This window comes from Tripterygium wilfordii, chromosome 9 (assembly GCF_013401445.1).
Source record: "Tripterygium wilfordii isolate XIE 37 chromosome 9, ASM1340144v1, whole genome shotgun sequence".
NCBI lineage: Eukaryota > Viridiplantae > Streptophyta > Magnoliopsida > Celastrales > Celastraceae > Tripterygium > Tripterygium wilfordii.
The window spans coordinates 4,188,770-4,208,167 of record NC_052240.1 but is presented as its reverse complement, the minus strand read 5'-3'; the positions used below and the strand labels follow the sequence as shown (position 1 = coordinate 4,208,167).

Genomic DNA, 19,398 nt, shown 5'->3' with positions numbered 1-19,398 from the left:
GGACCGTTTTAGTTATTATTGCTTATCCAATTAAACAATGATACCCGTCCGACTCGGATCCTCCACCACCGAATTAAATAAATAAATAAATAAATAAAAGTAAAAAACACGAGAAAACGAAAAGCGAAAAATTCAGAGTAGAAAAAGAAAAATCAAAGTAATTCGGAGAAGAAAGTGACGTTGTTTTTTGTTTTCCCACCTCTGCAATTTTTCGCTATTCGTGATCTATCAAAGCTTCGATTCGCATGTACATTTGAGCACTGGTTCGAGCTTAGCTCTGTAAGCAATCTCCATATGAGCTATCGTATTTGCTGCATTTTTTTTTTAAATTTCGGTTTAAACTCATCACGATTTGATGGTAATGGATTCCATCGATGGATTTTGGTTTTGTGTTATTGTGTGAACCCTTCATAGTCGATCTACAGTCTACTCAAACGAAAATCAAATTTTTTTTAAAAATATTAGCATGACCTTTTTCGTGAATGTTTTTCTTTGAGTTTGCAATTTCTCAGACGAATTTCGGTTTCTGTCTCCAAGGAAAACTTTATTACTTTCTGCTACCTCTGGTATGAATATTATAGGGTTTTGCTCATAGATTTGAGATCGTGACGGCAAGCCGGAGCTTGTTGGTCGTCTATTTGCTGTTGTGTCGGTGTTGGAGATAATTAAAGCCGATTTAGGGCCGTGACGGGGTGGGAGCTTATTTACCAATCACGTTTCAGATTGCTCGCTGTCAGGCTGAGGCAATTTAGTTCCAGTGACTTTACATCTTATTTCAAACTTGGGAAGTAGCCAATGTTAAACCTGAACTAGATGTCTCTTGAATGCTTGGGTATTAAAAGTGAGGATGAGTAGCGCCAACTTATTTTGATTGTGCTGGTCATGATGGTTGTCTTGGTGTTATCAGAACGTTCATTTGTGTTACTACTTTCTTTTCTTTTCTTTTCCTAGGTTCTAGTTTGGATGATTTAGAGTTGTATTCTACTTGGGTTCTCCAACGCCCCTATTGAGGAGGACTGCACAAGATGGGTTTTTTTGATGGATTGCCTGTGCCTCCTGATAAAGCTGTAAGTCTTTTCTACTCCTTACTTGCTCAATTTTTTTTTCCCTGTCTTGCTTGGGCAGTTGGTTGCACATGGGTCACATAACTGACTGTATTACCTATGCTGTGATTGATGAAATTTTGTTTACCCTCAGGTGACGATTTGGATTATCATGATATTTATATTTTAATGGTGTGATTTTGGGCTTATAGTCATATTAGTGGAATTTAGCTTTATTGTCAAATAAAAAATTCAGATGTTTCTGGTAATTTGGCATTTGACTTAAATTTCATTTCCCTAGCATCCCATGCATGTTTAACAACTGTGGGAAACAAATGAAACATTCTCTGAGCCTTGGTTGCAACTTCAAAGTTTGCAAAAAAATAGAGACATATCTGCAACTAGATTTAAATGCAGCAATGTAACAACACATTTGACATAACTTGAATGAAACACATGATGGATAGTTGGATACCCATGTTAGGAACACTGGGTGGTATTGCACGCTGTCTAGGGATAGTTTTGCTGGTTTTATAACTCCAGAAACTGTTGAAATGCTAAACATCCAGGTTTTTTTGGTTTGTGTGGATTGATTCTCAAGTGTTTCGTTGTTTTTTTTTTTACCTTATTTCACATTAGGTTTCTAATTGTTAAATATATCATGTAATAACAACTCATGCGCAAGATTTGTTTATTGTGGGAGTTTGGACCATTAAGTACAAGAAGATCGCAATCTATTTATTCATTTCTAGGAGGAAAAGGTAGGAGAGGCAGAGAAGACGTTAGTTGAGAGAAAAAGGGAGAATTTTCCAGCAGTTTAAGAATCTGTAGTCGGATGCTATCGAGTAAGGTGAAGTACATGGGCACAATCCTCTCCTAATCTTAATGCCCTGGTTGCCGATCAGTTGAAGTGCTAGTTTCTGGGTGATGGTCGTGCATCAGTATATTAGATATATCATGCAGTAACTTTGTGAAAAACCTCCTCACACTATACTGGGTGTGGGCATAAATTTAACTTCTAAATAAGGGAAAATAGCTAATGGAAGCTTGTCAATGTTCCAACAGTGGTTGTTAATTTGGATGTGCAGGAATTGTTGTTAATGAAATAAATCCCTATCCTTGAATAAAAAAATGAAATGAATCCCTATCCAGATAATTGTATGTGTAAGCTCAAGTTATCAGTCCCATACTAACTGTTGGATCTTTGTCTATGTTAAGGAAAATTTTCTGTTGATATTTATTTTCTGGTTAGGGAAAAGTATTAACGATTGATGGAAAAATCTTTAATACCTCCAGAATATTTGCATAATTTGGAATCCCTATAATAATAATAATGTTATTTACTGCGCTATCATGTTTTTGTGCAATAGATATTATATGAGTGATGTTTTCTTTTATTCTCTAGTTGCATGTAATCAAATAATTGTTTTTACAGACAAGCATTTGAATTTGAATCTTTCTGTCTCTTCCCCCCTCCATGCATCCATTGTTTAATTCTGTAAGGAAATTGTCTTCTTACTGCTTGTTGTGGAAGTAAAAGATCACCATGCTGTTTGATATAGAGATTCCTGATGCTCAGATGGCATGGCACCAGATAAAAGTTCTATAATGTTCATGCATATTGTTTGTATATGCATATATAAGCCAATGTATTTACGTACAATTGGAAAATTTTAGTAGATATCTCAAAGTCTCAGTGTTTATATACTAATCATTTGAAACAATTTCTGCATTCTTAAGAAATTTAGCCATTTTGCCCCCTATCTCTCTCTCTCCCCCTTTATGTTTTATTTACTTTAAGTTATATTTTTCTTACCTTTTTCTCATGTGCTTTTGATAAATAGTATTTAAGAGAGGATCTTTCAAGAATAGATGAAAGTTGGGCTGCTGCACGATTTGATTCCCTACCTCATGTTGTTCATATTTTGACATCAAAAGATCGTGAAGGTGAAGCCCAAGTTTTGAAGGAGCAAAGTGATGTGATTGAAGAGGTTGTGGATGAAGTGGTACATGCTTATCATAGTGGCTTCAATAAAGCAATCCAAAATTATTCCCAGGTTTTTGGTTTCTCTTTTCTCAATGTTCATCTTGTTGAAAGATATCATTTGATTGACGCATGTTTTTTCCTTTCCCTTGGATGCTCTATTGCTGCCACCCTCTATGATCAAAAAAATTGGTTAGCGACTAGGGAGGGCACAGAAGCTGATTTTCCTCCCTCCGTCTTCTTTGGCCAAGATCTGGCTATCATTTACCGGTCCATTTTCTGATTGTATGGTTGTTGTAGTCTAATGTGCTGTCATTGTTTGGTCCTTGGGGTTGCTTGGAATATGTGAAACTATGGGATACTGATTTGTTACTGTTTACTTATATTCAGATCTTGCGGTTATTCAGTGAATCAGCTGAAAGTATTGCTGTACTAAAGGTTGATTTAACTGAGGCGAAGAAGCGTCTTGGTACCCGCAATAAACAATTGCATCAGCTGTGGTATCGATCTGTTACGTTGAGGCACATAATCTCACTCTTAGATCAAATTGAGGGCATAGCTAAGGTTTGTCTCTTTTAACCTTCAGACAATATTAAAGTGAATGGTCTCCGCAATTCTGCTTATTTCTAAAAACGGGACATTTAACAACAGTCTCAAATCCTGTGCATGTAAACAACACTTGTTGATTTGTGTCTATACATGATTATGAACTCGATTCTGTTTGGTAAATGAGCCAAGTGATGCAGGAATATTTGTATAGTTTGGCCCATGCCATGCTGCCAGTTGTTTAATTTTAAAATCTATTCTGTCATGTATGAGCACTGTACTCTACTCTGGCATCATATGTTCTCAAGCAAGAGCGCTTTAAAGGAGTGTATGTGTTTACTCTCTGTTTGTGTTACTGAAGTGTATTAGTGGTGTTGTTGTGGTTGTTATTGTTGTTTTGTCGCTTCCTGTTTAATCTGTCATGTTTAAACATTTTTTTGTATAACTCGGTCATGTAGCTTAACTTTGTTTCTTCAGTCCATTGTTCACAACGTGTGTTATTTTACATACACAGTTCTGTTGAGGAATCCCTCTGTTCAAAATGTTTATTAGGTACCGGCTCGTATTGAGAAACTCATCGACGAAAAACAGTTTTATGCGGCAGTTCAATTGCATGTTCAGTCGTCATTGATGCTAGAGCGAGAAGGCCTTCAAACGGTAGCTTTCTGTACTTTTTTTGTGATGACACTGTTGTAATTCTTCAAAGAGTTTTTGTGTTTTATTGGGTGGAGACCTCCTATACTGTATGCCCATGATGTTTACTCAAATTCCTCATTTTTATGTTTGCTAGCTTAACTGATTAAAATTTATAGGTAATCTTTTGTACATCAGTTTACTATTTGGGATTTAATGTCCAATATCCTAAGTACCATCCAGCTGACAGTTGTATACTTGTGTGTCTTCTGACGTTCTTGCTTTGGGTGAAACGTTTTAGCATTCTTAGAGCATTGATTTATATTTGTCACATCCCATCTTTTAACAGTTCTGTATAGAGAACATAATACTTCTTGTTCCAAACATTTTAAATCAGGTAGGTGCCCTTCAAGATGTTCGATCTGAGCTGACAAAGTTGCGAGGGGTTCTTTTTTATAAGGTTTTGGACGATTTGCATGCGCATCTTTACAACAAGGGTGAATACAGGTATATACACTTTCTTATTTGGTTCAAGCTTATGCTAAAATTTGACAATAGTGAATTTTCTAAGGAAACCCATGGATATCTGGTTCCATAATCTAAAGTTTTTGATTACTGCAGATTGCAATTATAGTGTTTTTAATTTCCTAGAAGAGGTTAATCTTACCTCCTCGGGATGTACCGATGTACTGGGGAGTAACCCCCGTGTTTCTCTTATCTAATAAAAATCTGTTTGCATTAAAAAAACAATGTACCTTTGGCTGTAGGATGATATTTTACAGGTGTATGATCATGAAATTTACTGCCTCATTAGTTGAGTTGCTGTAGCTGAGGAAACTTATGACCTTATGGGAATTTAAGACAATTATGTTTTTTGTTTCTTCATATATAAGGGAAGGAGATCATGAAAGGATTTTACTTCACTTTGATAGATCTGTTGTCCTTCATTCAATTACGAAGTGCTTTTATCTTTTGAGTTTGTTATTGTAAAGTAATTTGATCCAAAATTTCTACTGTTCTTTTTCTTTTTCCAGCTCATTTGCCTCAAGCATACATGACAGAGATGATGAGATTCCAACTACTACAGCTGCTGCTTTTACTATGAATAACTCACAGTCTCTATCTCGAAGAACAAGGTCGGTGAAAGGTGACAATCAATTTGGTGGTCATGGACTTGTGGATGGATCATATAAGCCAGGTTCTGTTGATGGAGGGTAAGATTCAAATGTCTTCTGTGGATGGAGTTCTGCTAATGTCTTCTCATCTGTGTATTATAAGGTCTTCTGTTATCTCAATACTCTGGTTCTTCGTTTTTTCACTTTAAATATGTTTAGACATATGCTTGATTGGTAGATTTTACCAATTGTTTGCGCCTGATGTCCTTGAGACACAATACACTCGGTGTCTTATTCCGTTTTCTTGAACAGTTACACGATCAAGTTATTATCATTAATAGCTTGTATAGTGCTCTCTCTGGTTTTTTTTCTATCTCAAAACTAATGATTCTCACTAGAACCCTAAGAAGAGTTCTGCGGTTCAAATCCCACCCAGTGCACCTATGGTTTAAGTGATCGTGTTAGTTTGTGCATAATTTCCAGTATTTGGGGTTCTCTGCATTGGTGTGTACAATGTGGCTCGACCTCATCTCGTAAAAGTCATAGTAAATTTTGTAGAAAATGTGTGGGAACACATATGCTTTGTAAGAATATGTTATTTAGAATTGTTGTCTTATACTGGTTACTCTAATGGGATCGACATTTCTCAAATCTATATTGTGGTTATTTTATGTCCCGGCTACCACTTTTGGGGTCATATGTATTTAGCAAAGCTCATGTAGTTGCTTTCAGTTTACCATCTCTCATTTTAGCAAATGTCTATATTTTTTTCCTTTTCCTTTTTGTTGCGATAGACAGTCTAATTTTGCATTGGGGGACACGACATTGGGATACTAGAATGTTGATAAATCTATGCTATTACCTTTTTATTTAGTAAATTCATCTCTGGATGTCCAGTTCTTCATTTGATGGCCATGATGATGATGGCTCTCTGGAAATACATGATGAAGCAACCTTAGATGGCCATGCAGCATCAATAAGGGTAAATAGTGGTGATGGGAACATGAAGGATGTTAAGATTGTTCCTCGTCAAATACCAACATGGCTGGTGAATTCCACTCCAGATGAATTTCTTGTATGAACATTGAACTGAACATAATGACTAATCATTGCATACTTCTCATGTTTTGGTTATCTGGCTAACTTGGATTTTATTTATGGATGTAGGAAACAATCAAAAAGAGTGATGCTCCTCTTCATGTGAAGTATTTGCAGACAATGGTTGAATGCCTCTGCATGCTTGGCAAAGTTGCTGCTGGTGGTGCCATAATATGGTTGGTATTTCTTGACATACTTCATTTTAAAAAAAATTATATTGTTAAAAAATATATATAAAAGATGTGAAATGCCCCAACCCAACAAGTTAACTTCTTGGCTTAAGTGGCAAAGTAACTAATCTTAACATGGTATCGAAGCTTAAGGTCTTGAGTTCAAACCGTAGCTTCCACAATTTAAACTCCCATTTGTTGTTACCCCAAGTGTGGGCAGTGTGAGAGTAGCCCTAGTGTTGGGCCTCGTTTATTGTGCACGTGTTGGGCCGTCGGATTACCCAGCCCACACGTGAGGGAGAGTGTTAGAATATGTATAAATGATGTGAAATTCCGCAACCCAACAAGTTAACTCATTGGATTAAATGACAAAGTAACTAATCTTAACAATTTGCAAGAAAGTCTTCCGTGATAAATCGGATGGATAATAATTAAAATGAGTGTGATTGAAGTGGCTGATATGTGACACTTGGAGGTTAAGTAATGTAATCTGGTTAGGTATCATACCCGATCTTGGCCTTATCTGCAGAAAAGAAAGAAATATAAAATTGGTACTTTTGTCACTTTCGATCATTTGCTTAAAGAGGAAATTTCCTCAGAAAGAAGACCTCTTGATGCGTGATAATCCTCTTCCTTTTTTCCAAAAGTGATTAATTGGTGCCGTTGAGGAGGATGCGAGAAGCTCTATGCGTTTTTTACTCTTTTCCTTTTTTTTTGGTTTATTGTTTTATTACTATTGTGTTATCAGTATCATGTAAACCAAGGCATATTGGTTTATATGTGCTCTTATGCATGACCAGAGCCCAGCAAAAAGCCCATCAGAAATGCGTTTCTGTGAAATTATAATAATTGAGATTGTAATCTACATTCAGTTAGACATATCATGCTTTGCTAGCTCGTGCAAAAATCTATTTCAAACTTTCAACTCTTCCATGACCTTTTTCTGTTTTAAATCTTCCATTCTATATTCAAGTATTGTTGTTCTTGTGTAACAGCCAAAGATTGCGGCCCACCATTCATGATACTATCACATCCAAGATAAAAGTTCATGCAGAAGCTGTCAACTCTTCAAGGTCTGGCATAGATCAGGTTGCCCGTAGTTCCGCTACAGGTCTCCACTTTGTTAAGGGACAGTTAGAAAGTTTCCAGTTGCCTAAACAGAAGCATCAGAATGGGATAGCACTGGCGGGGACTCTGGTTGCAGTTAGCCCTGTCTCATCCATGATGGCTCCCACAGGAAAAGCGCAGGCTGCTGCCAAAGAGCTTCTTGATTCAATTTTGGATGCTGTTGTTCGCATATTTGGTATGACCATAGACTTGCTACTTGTGTTATATGAGACATGTTGAACTAAAATTCAGAGCTGTGGCTTCTTAGAGAACCATGTTGTTGTTGGAGAGCTTTTGGAATCAAAATCTTCTCAACAAGTTGACATGAACACTCCAAAATTAATGACGACGGATATAAACTGGAACCCTGATACTGAAGCATCTCAAATCACTGGAGGCTATAGTATTGGTTTTTCCTTGACAGTTTTACAGGTAGTCTTTGTCATTGTGTATGGGCTGTTGATTTTAATAGTAAGCCAATAAATATCAGTCATGTAGAAATAGAATGTGATGGATTTCTGCCAAAAGCCTATTCTGATTCCTTTTTTCAACTCACGTATATTGGTTTCTGATTTTTTTTATAGAGTGAATGCCAACAACTGATATGTGAAGTTCTGCGAGCAACCCCTGAAGCAACATCAACGGATGCTGCTGTGCAGACTGCTAGACTAGCTAGTAAGGTCCCTTCCAAAGAGAAAAGGCAAGGAACTTGTCATTTTTTGATTCAATACTACATTCCCTTCAGTTATTTTCGCTTCATTCCTCCCCCCCCCCCCCCCTGCATTTCATTGCTTCCCAAAGTTTGCAAAAGAGTAATATGGTTGGAAGGTATAAGGGTTATGTTTTTACAAGATAGATACTCTTGCATTTGTGAAACACGGGCCATGCTACAATAGCAAGTGTAATTTGGTTTTCAATGTTTGCTAATGCTTTACCTTTTGAATTACATGCGGAGTATAAAAACGCTCTTGTGCGTATTAGGTTGCGCTTCCTATCCTGGTTACTGTTATATTAGGATCTTGTATTTTTGTGTGATTGAACTTTTAATAATATTATAATATTCATGCTTTGTGTGAAATGTAATACTTGACATTTATTAATATTGATGGATGGCAGGGATGGGTCTGAAGATGGTCTCACTTTCGCTTTTCGCTTTACAGATGCTACTATCTCTATGCCAAACCAGGGTATGCTAAAGATTTTGTTGACTCATGTTAAAAACCATAATTTTTCCCATAGTTTTTAACTGTAGGCGAACATGTGACCCAGTGATAGAGTTGCAGGGGTGCAATCTAAAGGTCACAGGTTCAATACCTAGAAACAGTCTCTCCACATAATATGTGAGAATAAAGTCTGCGTATATCCTATCCATCCCTAACCCCACCCACTGCGGAGCCGTTGTGTACGGGAGTTGCTTATCTTTTTACGACTTTTTAATTCAATATTGGTGATGGTCATGCACAATTAATTGAAATTGGCTTCGGAAATAAATTTTGTTTCCATTAAAAGGATTCCCTTTGCTCAATAAATGGTAGCTTCCAAGTGCAGCATCCAGACCTCAATCTTTTGAAACATTTTATGGAGTATGATGAAAGGTAGAGATGGTTTCATGTCGTCTCTCACTATAATGACGCCAATCAATGGAGATTTGGTGGATGTTCTATGAGAAATGGATGAAATATTTGAAATTTAACAATTCTCTTGAAGAACAGTTCTCCCGTTCATTGAATATATCATAAAATAATACAATGTTGCTGATATATTAGTCAAACTGATGGGCCTGTTAAGTATCTTAAATTGTCAAAAGTTGTGTTTTATTTGCTATTATGAACATATTTACAAATAAATCATGGAGATGGTGATGATGTTTCAAACAATAATAAGTTTGTGATTCCTCTGTGCATCAAAATCGCAAATTGCAGCTTTAGTTTATATGTCAATCTATTCCTTAGATTCAGTTTCTGTTTTGGTGGTTCTCAGAATATCCTGTTAAATGATTTGATTATGTTTCTTCACTAGAAAAGGCCCAATATCACTTTATTCTCTTGAACTCAAGTAACTCACATGTAGATACTACTTATATAATGGGATATGATAGTCGTATCAGTTGCTGGTTTCAAGCTACCAAATATAGCATTTGTAAATTCGTATGTACCAGCATTGTTGTCGTGTAAGTTGTATCCGTACTAACAGTATGAGCTGGAAAGAAGCGGAAATTTTTTAACATTTCGCTCGGAAAATACTTTTCTGATTTTGTTCAATCGATAATTTTAGAATTTAATAATGGAACCTTGTTAAATTGGTTCTCTTTCTGTATTGCATCCATAATCTTTAGTGTTGGTTCTCTCTCTCTCTGCGTGTTTTTGTGGCTTTTGGTATGTACATACTCACACCTAATAGGTTTCTTATCATAATTTACTGCTCGAAGTACGACGAGGCTTAATTTGTGCTTCAAGAAATATCGATAGTCCTGGATTCTTCTTCATCGTACCTTGTACTCTGTTTTTTTATATTTAATTTCTTTTATTGTTTGCATTCGGATTGGTCAATGATTTTCCTTATTTATCCATTACTCAGGTGCTGATCTCATTCGACAAGGATGGAGTAGGAGGGGTCCAAATGTGTTACAAGAGGGCTATGGATCTGCTGCTGTTTTGCCTGAGCAAGGCATATATCTGGCAGCATCTATATACCGTCCTGTTCTTCAGGTTTGAGGGTGCCATCATGTTATCAAAAAACTGTTATAATGATGTCTTCAGGGGTTTCTTATTTGGCTTTTGCTTTGCTGATATGCTATGCAGTTTACAGAGAAGCTCGCGTCAATGCTGCCAAAAGAGTATTCCCAGCTTGGGTAAGCTTGTAAATTTTTTGTGCTTCTTTCAGTGGCCTTGAAATTTTACTCTTCTCTTTGTCCTATATTCTGTTCTTAATTCACTGCATGGCTAGATTATTGTATATATGTGGCTGAGAAACAGCGTGCCAAATGAATTAAAATGATTGAAGACACAAACACAAGTTTAAAAAAACCAGCAAACACCTCCATCCAATCACACCCCAAGTGGAAGGTTCAGAAAGGGAGCTTTTGAAGTCAAGACTTACATGGAGGAATTTTATCAAAAGAGTACCTAGAAAACTACAACGCTGGCTGAAAGTGCTTTCTTATCTTGGGAAGCCTTTGAGGAAGCATCTTAATCATTGACTGGGTACTTGAAAGGGGAAAATGAATCGCTAATAAATGCTATCTTTGGAGAGAGGTGGTGGTGAAGGTTATCACCATTTCATAAATTATATTTGCCTATATTGTTATTTTCCAGCAGGAATATGTGATCGGAATTGTTCATTTGTGTTTTTTTCGTTTGTGGAATCTTTGTGTTTACAATTTTACATGAAATTCTCTCTATTGTACTTTTGTGAAATGCATGTGGTATTTCTTCTGTCCATATAATTTATTCCTCCCAACTTTAAAACTGCAGGAATGATGGATTGCTAGCTTTTGTTGAAAACTTCGTGAAAGACCACTTTTTACCAACTATGTTTGTGGACTACCGGAAAGTAGTACAGCAAGCTATATCAAGTAAGTTCTATATGCTCTGAATTCAATTGCCCGAAATGGAGTCTATGCTAGTTGTGTTGCCAATTTAAGTCCTAGCTAGCAAACTCTTCTCATCAGTTGATTCCAGCTCATTTGCAATTTGAGCATGCCTCAATCAGCTTTTTCTTAATTCAGTGAACTTCATATATGTCTAGGTTTCTCTGAGTAGAGGGATGCACTGGAAAATCATCTTGATTGTTGTACTTAAAATTTAGTAGTGTTAATGCCCAAAATGGTTTCAAGATATCTGGTCCAACTGCTACGTCTTTCGATCAGTTATTGTACATAGTTATGGGTACAGAAGATTATCAATAGGTGTTAAAAAACTTGGAGTGTCATTACATCATTGTCTTAGGTTTAAATTGTACCTAGCTATAATCCATATTGGATTAAGGGGACCTACAGTGGCAAAAGCACTACAGGATTCTGAGCTATAATGTGGCATTAGACTGATTGGTTTTAAACACTGAAAAGTTATCTTTTCATCTTTTGTGTGGCTTACAAGAATTCAAAATTTTGATCAACAAAATCCGAAGGTTGAAAAGTGCACTACACCCTGTAGTCGCTAAAAGACCCCCTCATCCTTCCGTATTGACATTGCAGCATATCATTTTCTTCTGTCTTGACATTTGAAGTTTTAGGGATATCTGCCTCTTTGCCACAGTCCTTAGCGGACTGGAAAAGTTGCATAAAAATTAATAGCTTCACAGTTTTTAAGGTTAAAAAGAAAGTGTTTTCAGGAGTCCACGGTAGATGTTCTAATTATATATTTACAACTTAAATTCAGTCCACAGATTGTGGAACCCGTTGTCAATTCTGCGACACATTTTTGGCTTTTGCTCTATCTTTAGTAAGGCTAATTTTTATCTGATTGACTGAATATTATTACAGGCCCAGCTGCATTTAGGCCAAGGGCACATACTACAGCTACCTATACTCCATCAATCGAGAAGGGTCGACCAGTCTTACAGGGTCTTTTGGCCATTGATTATTTAGCAAAGGAGGCATGTCTAATCTTACGTACATATTTTTAGATAATGATTATATTTATATTACCATTATATGCAATCCCCAACTTATACAAAATGACATTTACGTAAAAGCCTTATTGTCAATTTATGAAACATCTAGATGTCTAATTCTCCCTTTTCATTACTCTAGGTGCTTGGCTGGGCTCAAGCAATGCCTAAATTTGCTGGTGACCTTGTGAAATATGTACAAACTTTCCTTGAGCGAACATATGAAAGATGCCGAACTTCATACATGGAGGCATGGATGATTCTCTATTTCTCTTCCAACTCTATTTATTCTTGGCAGTTCTCATGCTCTATATTCTTTCAATGCATTTTCTAGTCACATGTGTTATTCAGTTTTTTCTAGTTGGCTGGTAACCATGCTGTTAGAATATATATATATAAAAAGTGTGAAACACCCCAAATCAACAAGTTAACTTATTGGGTTGAATGACAAGTAACTAAACTTAACATATGTGATAGTTTGTTCATATGCCCTTTAGTGCACAGTTTTGTACATTGAATAAACTTCTAATCCCATAGCACTTTCAATTATATTTAGTTTAATAGAATGAGAATTCAGCAATTGTAAGTAAGTGTCACCTTTTTTGGCATCTGTTATTATTATTTTGCAAAAAAATTAAAATAACTATAATATGGTTGTTTCACAATTAAATATCATATCATGAATAGCAATTTAGGCTTCGTAAGTATTACTTAACATCATTTATTACAAGACTTTTATGATTGACCGTGCTTGAGTTCCTGTTGTCGTTGCATTGGTTATGTTCTCATACAAAAAATTTAAGTTACATAATTACATTATGATCGCACACTTAAAGAAGCTTGATTAGCCCATAACATGCCATCAGAAGGCCTTAAGGTTTGCTTGCTTCAGATTAGATTTATACTGATCATGAAAAGATTCAAAGTGAAGCTTGGAACAACAAAGGGATGCTAACAAGTTAAGTTAAAGCAGAGAAAAAACATTCTGACTACTGGAACAAAGTCTCCTATTTTGATAGCTTCATCACCTCCTCTCCTATCTTTTATACATTTTCAGTCTGTGTTTTCTGTTTCACTCTGCAATTAGTCTGAAATCTTTAGGCATGTCTCAATGTTTGAAACTTCTGAGTTCACTATTGATAAAAGGCCTCATGTAATAATATTGAAACCAGTCTTACATGTTATGTGGGCCTATTTTATTGTAAGAGATTTATCTTTTGAATGATATGTGCTGATACTAGAGTTCCACTTCATATTGACCTTTGTTGTGCTTTCCCACTAATACTTCAGGCAGTTCTTGAGAAGCAGAGTTATATGCTCATTGGGAGGCATGATATTGACAAATTGATGCGGCTTGATCCAGCAAGTGCATGTTTACCAAGTTCACTTGCTCAGTCACATGTGGGAAACACTGGCTCTGATGCTGAGGCTGTTGAGGTTGAGTCAGAACTGAGTGAACTATTTTTGAACTTGCGGCCTATCAAGCAGGTGTCTTTTTTAATCTCTTCTTTTCTTTTGGTGGTTGTTTTTAAAAAAAATAAAAATAAAGGAGAGAGACCTTGTGTTTGTGTTGTGTTAGGAGCCAAATTGAATTTTCTTTTATTTTGTTTTGTAGAAGTGGGGGGGAGAAGTGCCATTACATGGGGACTTCAATCCTTCTATGGCAGTTTTAGAATATTGTTCTATAATTAAGAAAGTTCTAGAATCTTAAATTGGATTTTCTCATATTACTTGTAATGTTGTCCTGCATTGATTTTGTTAACCTTTTTCATTCAAGCCATTCATTGATATGAAATTAAGGGTACTACAAATTGATGCATGTGTATAGCTGAGAGCGCAAAGGTGTTAATCAAGGCATCTTAGAACTTCAAGACAAAGGACTTGTCTTATCTGGAGGTAGTGAAAGTCGGCTGAAATCAGTGATGGTTGTACAAAGCTTTGATCCTTAATCCATTAAAAGCTAGGCAGGAGACCCAAACACCTCAAATCTGTGAAGAGGCTGTTATTTTAACTTTTCAAAGAATCTAGTATGGGATTGATTTTTTTTTCTTGGAAATCAATAGTCACTGTATTGTGGTGCTCTAAATAAATATCATGGTAGGTTTTGGTTCTGTGATATTCACCGTGTATTTTGTGCAGGAAAATCTAATTCGTGAGGATAACAAACTTATTTTGCTGGCGAGCCTTAGCGATTCATTGGAGTACGTAGCAGACTCAATTGAAAGGTAAGTATCATATTGCTGCAGTTGTAGATCAACTCTGTTTGTGAAGCCTCACTGTCTAAAGGCAACCACTTATTCAACATGTTAGAACACAATACAAGATTGTTTCTTAAGAAAATTCATTAGTAAGCAAATTAATTACAGCTAATTAAAATGGGAGACATTTGTAACTGATTTGTAGGCTGGTGCAAACAACTCTGGGAACATCAGACCTAGTGGAAGAGAGTGGTAAGCCTCATCGTTCTCAAGGAAGCAGCTCAGCTACAAAGGATCTGGCATCATTTGCAGATGATTACAGAAAACTTGCGATTGATTGCCTTAAGGTGTTACGTGTGGAGATGCAACTGGAGACAATTTTCCATATGCAGGTGCATAAACTTTACTAGGGATAGACCTTCAGGTATTCAAAATTATTTCCACTTATTTAGATTTTTTATGGAAACAGGAAATGACCAGTAGGGAATATTTGGAGGACCAAGATGCTGAAGAACCAGATGACTTCATCATTACCCTCACTGCACAGGTTAGTATCTTCATTTGCCGGCCTTCTGAGATGTAATAGTGGCCAACATTTTGTTGGCTGTTAAGGAGACATGTTTGCATGCGACCTTCAAAGGATTGAAGAGTCTGCATTGCTCATTGATTCGATGTAGTTGTCTTCAAATATTATTAGCTTGTATGAAACTATTATTAGATAGCAATAACATAAAGTATTGGTCTCAAAAAATTATGGGGCCCATGAGCTTAACTATTCACCTGACAAAAAGGTTTATAGTCGTACTGGAATCAGATATAAAGGAGGCAATATATAACATTATTGTTTATTTAGTACTCCCTCCATCCCAATTTGTCTGTAATTCTTTGAAAATCTAACTTTTTAGGGAGACATGATTTAATGCAATTCAACTGCACGACATAATCATGTCATTCCAAATTTGCCCTTATTTATAGAGGTACTTTTTTCCTTTGAAACAAAGATAATTAAAGTAACAACGACAATTTTGGAATACATCAACAAAATTGTTAATTAATGATGAAAAGTTACACTAGTTTTGGGATAGCCCAAAATAGAAAGATGGACAACCAAAATGAGACAGAGGGAGTAACTTTTTTACTATTCGCTACATCGCTTCCAAATGTTAGAACATCCACATCAGATTACCTAAACATAGATTTGTCTGTAAAATAGGGAACGATTATAGAGAACTTGTCAGAATAGAGCTCTGCATCATATCACCTAGAGATTTCCTATTTTACAGAACATAAACAGTCCTCTCTCCTCTCTCCTCATTTTTTCCCTCCCTTCTCTCTCCTCAATCCTCTTTCTCACTCCTCTCTGTCTCTCTCCTCACTCCTCACTCCTCTCTCCCCTCACTTTTTTCTCTTCCCTCTCTCTCCGGCAACATCTCTCAATTTATTCTCTCCTTCCCCAGATCATGAAATCAAGCCAAAAAAAAATCTCCAATTTTTAATAACATGAATTTATTATTTTAAATAACATTAATTGATTAATATTAAATATAATTAATCTATTTTTTTAAATGGAATTATTATTTTATATAGAAGTAATTTATATTAATAGAATAAACAAAGGAAAGAGAAAGAAATATTATTTTAATGCAGTAGAGAATATGATAGGTAATCTGATGCAGTGTTGGTTGGATAGGGAATCTGTAAAATAGGGGAAAGTGGCATTTTGACTGTATTTTAAGAAATCTATTAAGAGAAACTGATGCAGGTGCTCTTATAGTATAGCTATCATTCCCAAAATCTCCATGCATTTTCAAAGCCTTTTACTTATGATTTCTTAGTTTCCGTAATATTCATACTAGTTATTTTATTATCAGTATTCGATAACCAAAGAAAAAAAAGGGATTGCTTTTAGTTATCAATAAAAAGAAAGCAATATGGGGAGAAATAGAGTTCTGTTGTGTCAATCCAGTAACTAATTGTTCTGAAACCGGTCCTTTTTCCAGAGGAGATTATTATCTTAAATACAAATATGAATGTTGTTCGATCAAGCTACCGTATTGATGAGAGTGAGAACACATTTGAAATTCACTTAGCTTTTAGTGGAAGCAAAATTTACAAACAATAATTTTATTTTCTTCATACCCATAGTTATACTTATACATTTAATTTTCTTCTTTCAATTGGGATTAGCTGTAGGTGTTATGTGTTGGTTATGGAAGAGGCAATTGATGGTTCATCCAATTTTAAATACTTCTCTGAATATCATTCTACTTGTGCTGCCCTAATTTACACGTAGTGATGAGGAAATTGCACCATTTGTTGTGGGGGAGTGAAGCGGAATTACATTTTTTGTGGAATTTGTAGTATTGCAGCAATTTTCTTCTTTCATTGGGATTAGCGGTAGGTGATATGTTGGTTATGGAAGAGGTAATTGATGGTTCCTCCAATTTTAACTATTCTCTGAATATCATTCTACTTGTTTACACCTAGATTACACGTAGAGATGAGGAAATTGCACCATTCGTAGTGGGAGTGAAGAGGAATTACATTTTTGGTGGAATTTGTAGTATTGCAGCAAATGCTTCCATCAAGGTTTGGATATGCACCTTTTCTCAGAACATTTGCTTTAGTCACGTGATTATAATTTATTTCGAAGCATTACTTACTGTTATTCTGGTTTAGCATATGGTCGCGCCTATTTCTATTCCTTGTCTACATTTATAATGGGAAAACACAAATGTTTTTAGGCTTTGGCTGACATGAAATCCATCAACCTTTTCGGAGTTCAGCAAATATGTCGGAATTCAATTGCGCTGGAACAGGTGAGCTTTATACCATGTAGATTATTTTTCCTCCTTCCAAGCAATATTATTTTCTGTGCTGTCTAGATTTTGTAAGCGTTTAGACCTACAAAAGTCTCTTTCCATTGAGCTACATGTTTCCGTGAAGTCGGGAACAAACCAGAATAAGAGGACTATGATGCTATTATTTTTATTAGATGACAACCATATTCTCCTGAGATAGGCCTTAATTGAGCCTTCCTTTGAAGATTACATTATTTTCTGCCACCAAATTACTATCTTCATCATGCAATTTCAGTATCTGAAACAGTGCACTGTTTCTGGAGCCGACGATGAGAGGAATGAATAATGAATGGGTGGTAAGCCCACGAAGTTTGCTGAATGTTAAAATGAATAAGATTCACCTTTGTCTTTTCAGGTTCTAGGTGGATGGCAAATAGTTTTGTTATAATACAATAGTAACTGTATTTGGTTTGCTCCGGTGTCTTGTTGACCAAGGCAAATGCGATTCACTCTAGAATAGAAGCTTCTTACACCCATTTTGCAAATAATTTATTTCATTTGAAAGGATGCATTAGTTAGGTTGGTTCCTACATGCCAATCTCTTAGCCAAGGCTTGTGAGGAGCATGTTTTCTTCACCATAATACCTTGCTGGAGTTCTTATCATCTCACATGGCATTGGTTTGAGGCCTAGAGGTTGTTGTACAAGCAATTAAACTTAGTGGATTTTACTATGCATGCATGAAAGTCGAAACAATCCTTGTTAGAATCAAGTTTTGCTGTTTTTGACAAAACGAAACATATTTCATAATGATGGGATGCAGGCCCTGGCGGCTATCCCATCAATTGACAGTGAAGCAGTGCAGCAGAGACTGGATCATGTCCGTACCTATTATGAACTGTTGAACATGCCATATGAGGCAAGTCTTCTGAAGATTAAATTACTCGAGTTTAACTACCCCTGTATTACCGTAAACATCAGTCTTGCTTTCCTGTTTGCAGGCCTTGCTTGCGTTCATCACAGAGCATGAGGAGTTGTTTGCAACAACAGAGTAAGTTTCTCTTACTGTCTGCCCTATTTCCTTAACTGGAGTTGGATGTTAATTCACCTGATAACTGTTCCATCTATCTTTCAGGTACGCTAATCTTCTAAAGGTCCAGGTACCAGGAAGGGAGATTCCTCCTGATGCACAGGATCGAATTGCAGAGATGTTATCTAGGTAGTTTTGTCGATTGATAGACGAAGATTGATTCATTTATGTGTCATGCTGGCCGGAAGTGCAACAAATCCATTGTGCGAGGATTTTAACATAAAATAATGAACGCTGTAGCAGATGCGGACTCAAACTCCTCTGATGTCAGCTGTTCATCTCTCTCACCCTGATGGGGTAAATTTTGAGTCGAATTGTAGGTGTCATTGATCTGTTATTTATGATTTGTGTTGTAAAAAAAAATCAGTCGTGTTGTTTCATGTTGCAATGGTGTAGTACAGGTGATGTAATGTAATGTAATGTAATGTAAACGCTCACTGATTGTTTTAAGTTCTTCTGATTCAAGCACCAGTTTCTCCAACTCTATCCATGAAACTGTTACTTTCTTATATCTATTGTCCGACACAATGGAAACTTATCCTGTATGTGTTTATAAACTAGCAATGGTCGTGGTGGTATCCTGTTTTTCGACTTTACGCTTGTCACATGATGAATGTAAGGCATATGACACCTTTGGTCAATATTTATGATTCGTGGGAGCCGAATACACTCAAATTCATTTAAAAATATGCCTAAAAGTTTCTTCCATACCCTTGAAAAATATTCAGTCCCTCGCTAAAACCAAAAGAAGTGAAATCCTTCTTTTTATTTGATCTTTATTTTATCAAGACTCCCCCAAGGAAAGGAGCGCATATAAATAATATATGAAAAAAAAAATTCAGTGGGAAGTTTGAATGAAAGAGAGTGTTTCAAATTCACATTAGACCAACACCACAAAAAAAGATACTAGTGATTTTGTAATTATATCAACCTTGCAATTAATAGCATGTTAAAGAGCATCCACAATGGATGTTCTTTAGAGTGCTTGAAATATGTCATATTT

The 19,398-nt window shown here is 36.1% G+C and overlaps 1 protein-coding gene across 1 annotated transcript; it reads left to right on the top strand.

Annotated features, from left to right (window-relative positions):
- Window positions 1-124: 124 nt before the first annotated feature.
- LOC120005826 (exocyst complex component SEC8) lies at window positions 125-18,933 on the top strand. Its single transcript, XM_038855673.1, has 27 exons — window positions 125-279; window positions 952-1,067; window positions 2,888-3,100; window positions 3,418-3,591; window positions 4,126-4,230; window positions 4,604-4,713; window positions 5,241-5,420; window positions 6,219-6,396; window positions 6,489-6,595; window positions 7,585-7,892; window positions 7,965-8,128; window positions 8,281-8,396; window positions 8,813-8,883; window positions 10,274-10,404; window positions 10,498-10,547; window positions 11,170-11,270; window positions 12,180-12,292; window positions 12,450-12,557; window positions 13,598-13,795; window positions 14,447-14,532; window positions 14,711-14,897; window positions 14,975-15,052; window positions 16,993-17,094; window positions 17,250-17,324; window positions 18,129-18,224; window positions 18,307-18,356; window positions 18,441-18,933. Exons 2-27 carry the CDS (start codon window positions 1,026-1,028, stop codon window positions 18,526-18,528), a joined length of 3,231 nt encoding a protein of 1,076 aa, XP_038711601.1. The 5' UTR covers window positions 125-279; window positions 952-1,025; the 3' UTR covers window positions 18,529-18,933.
- Window positions 18,934-19,398: the final 465 nt, after the last annotated feature.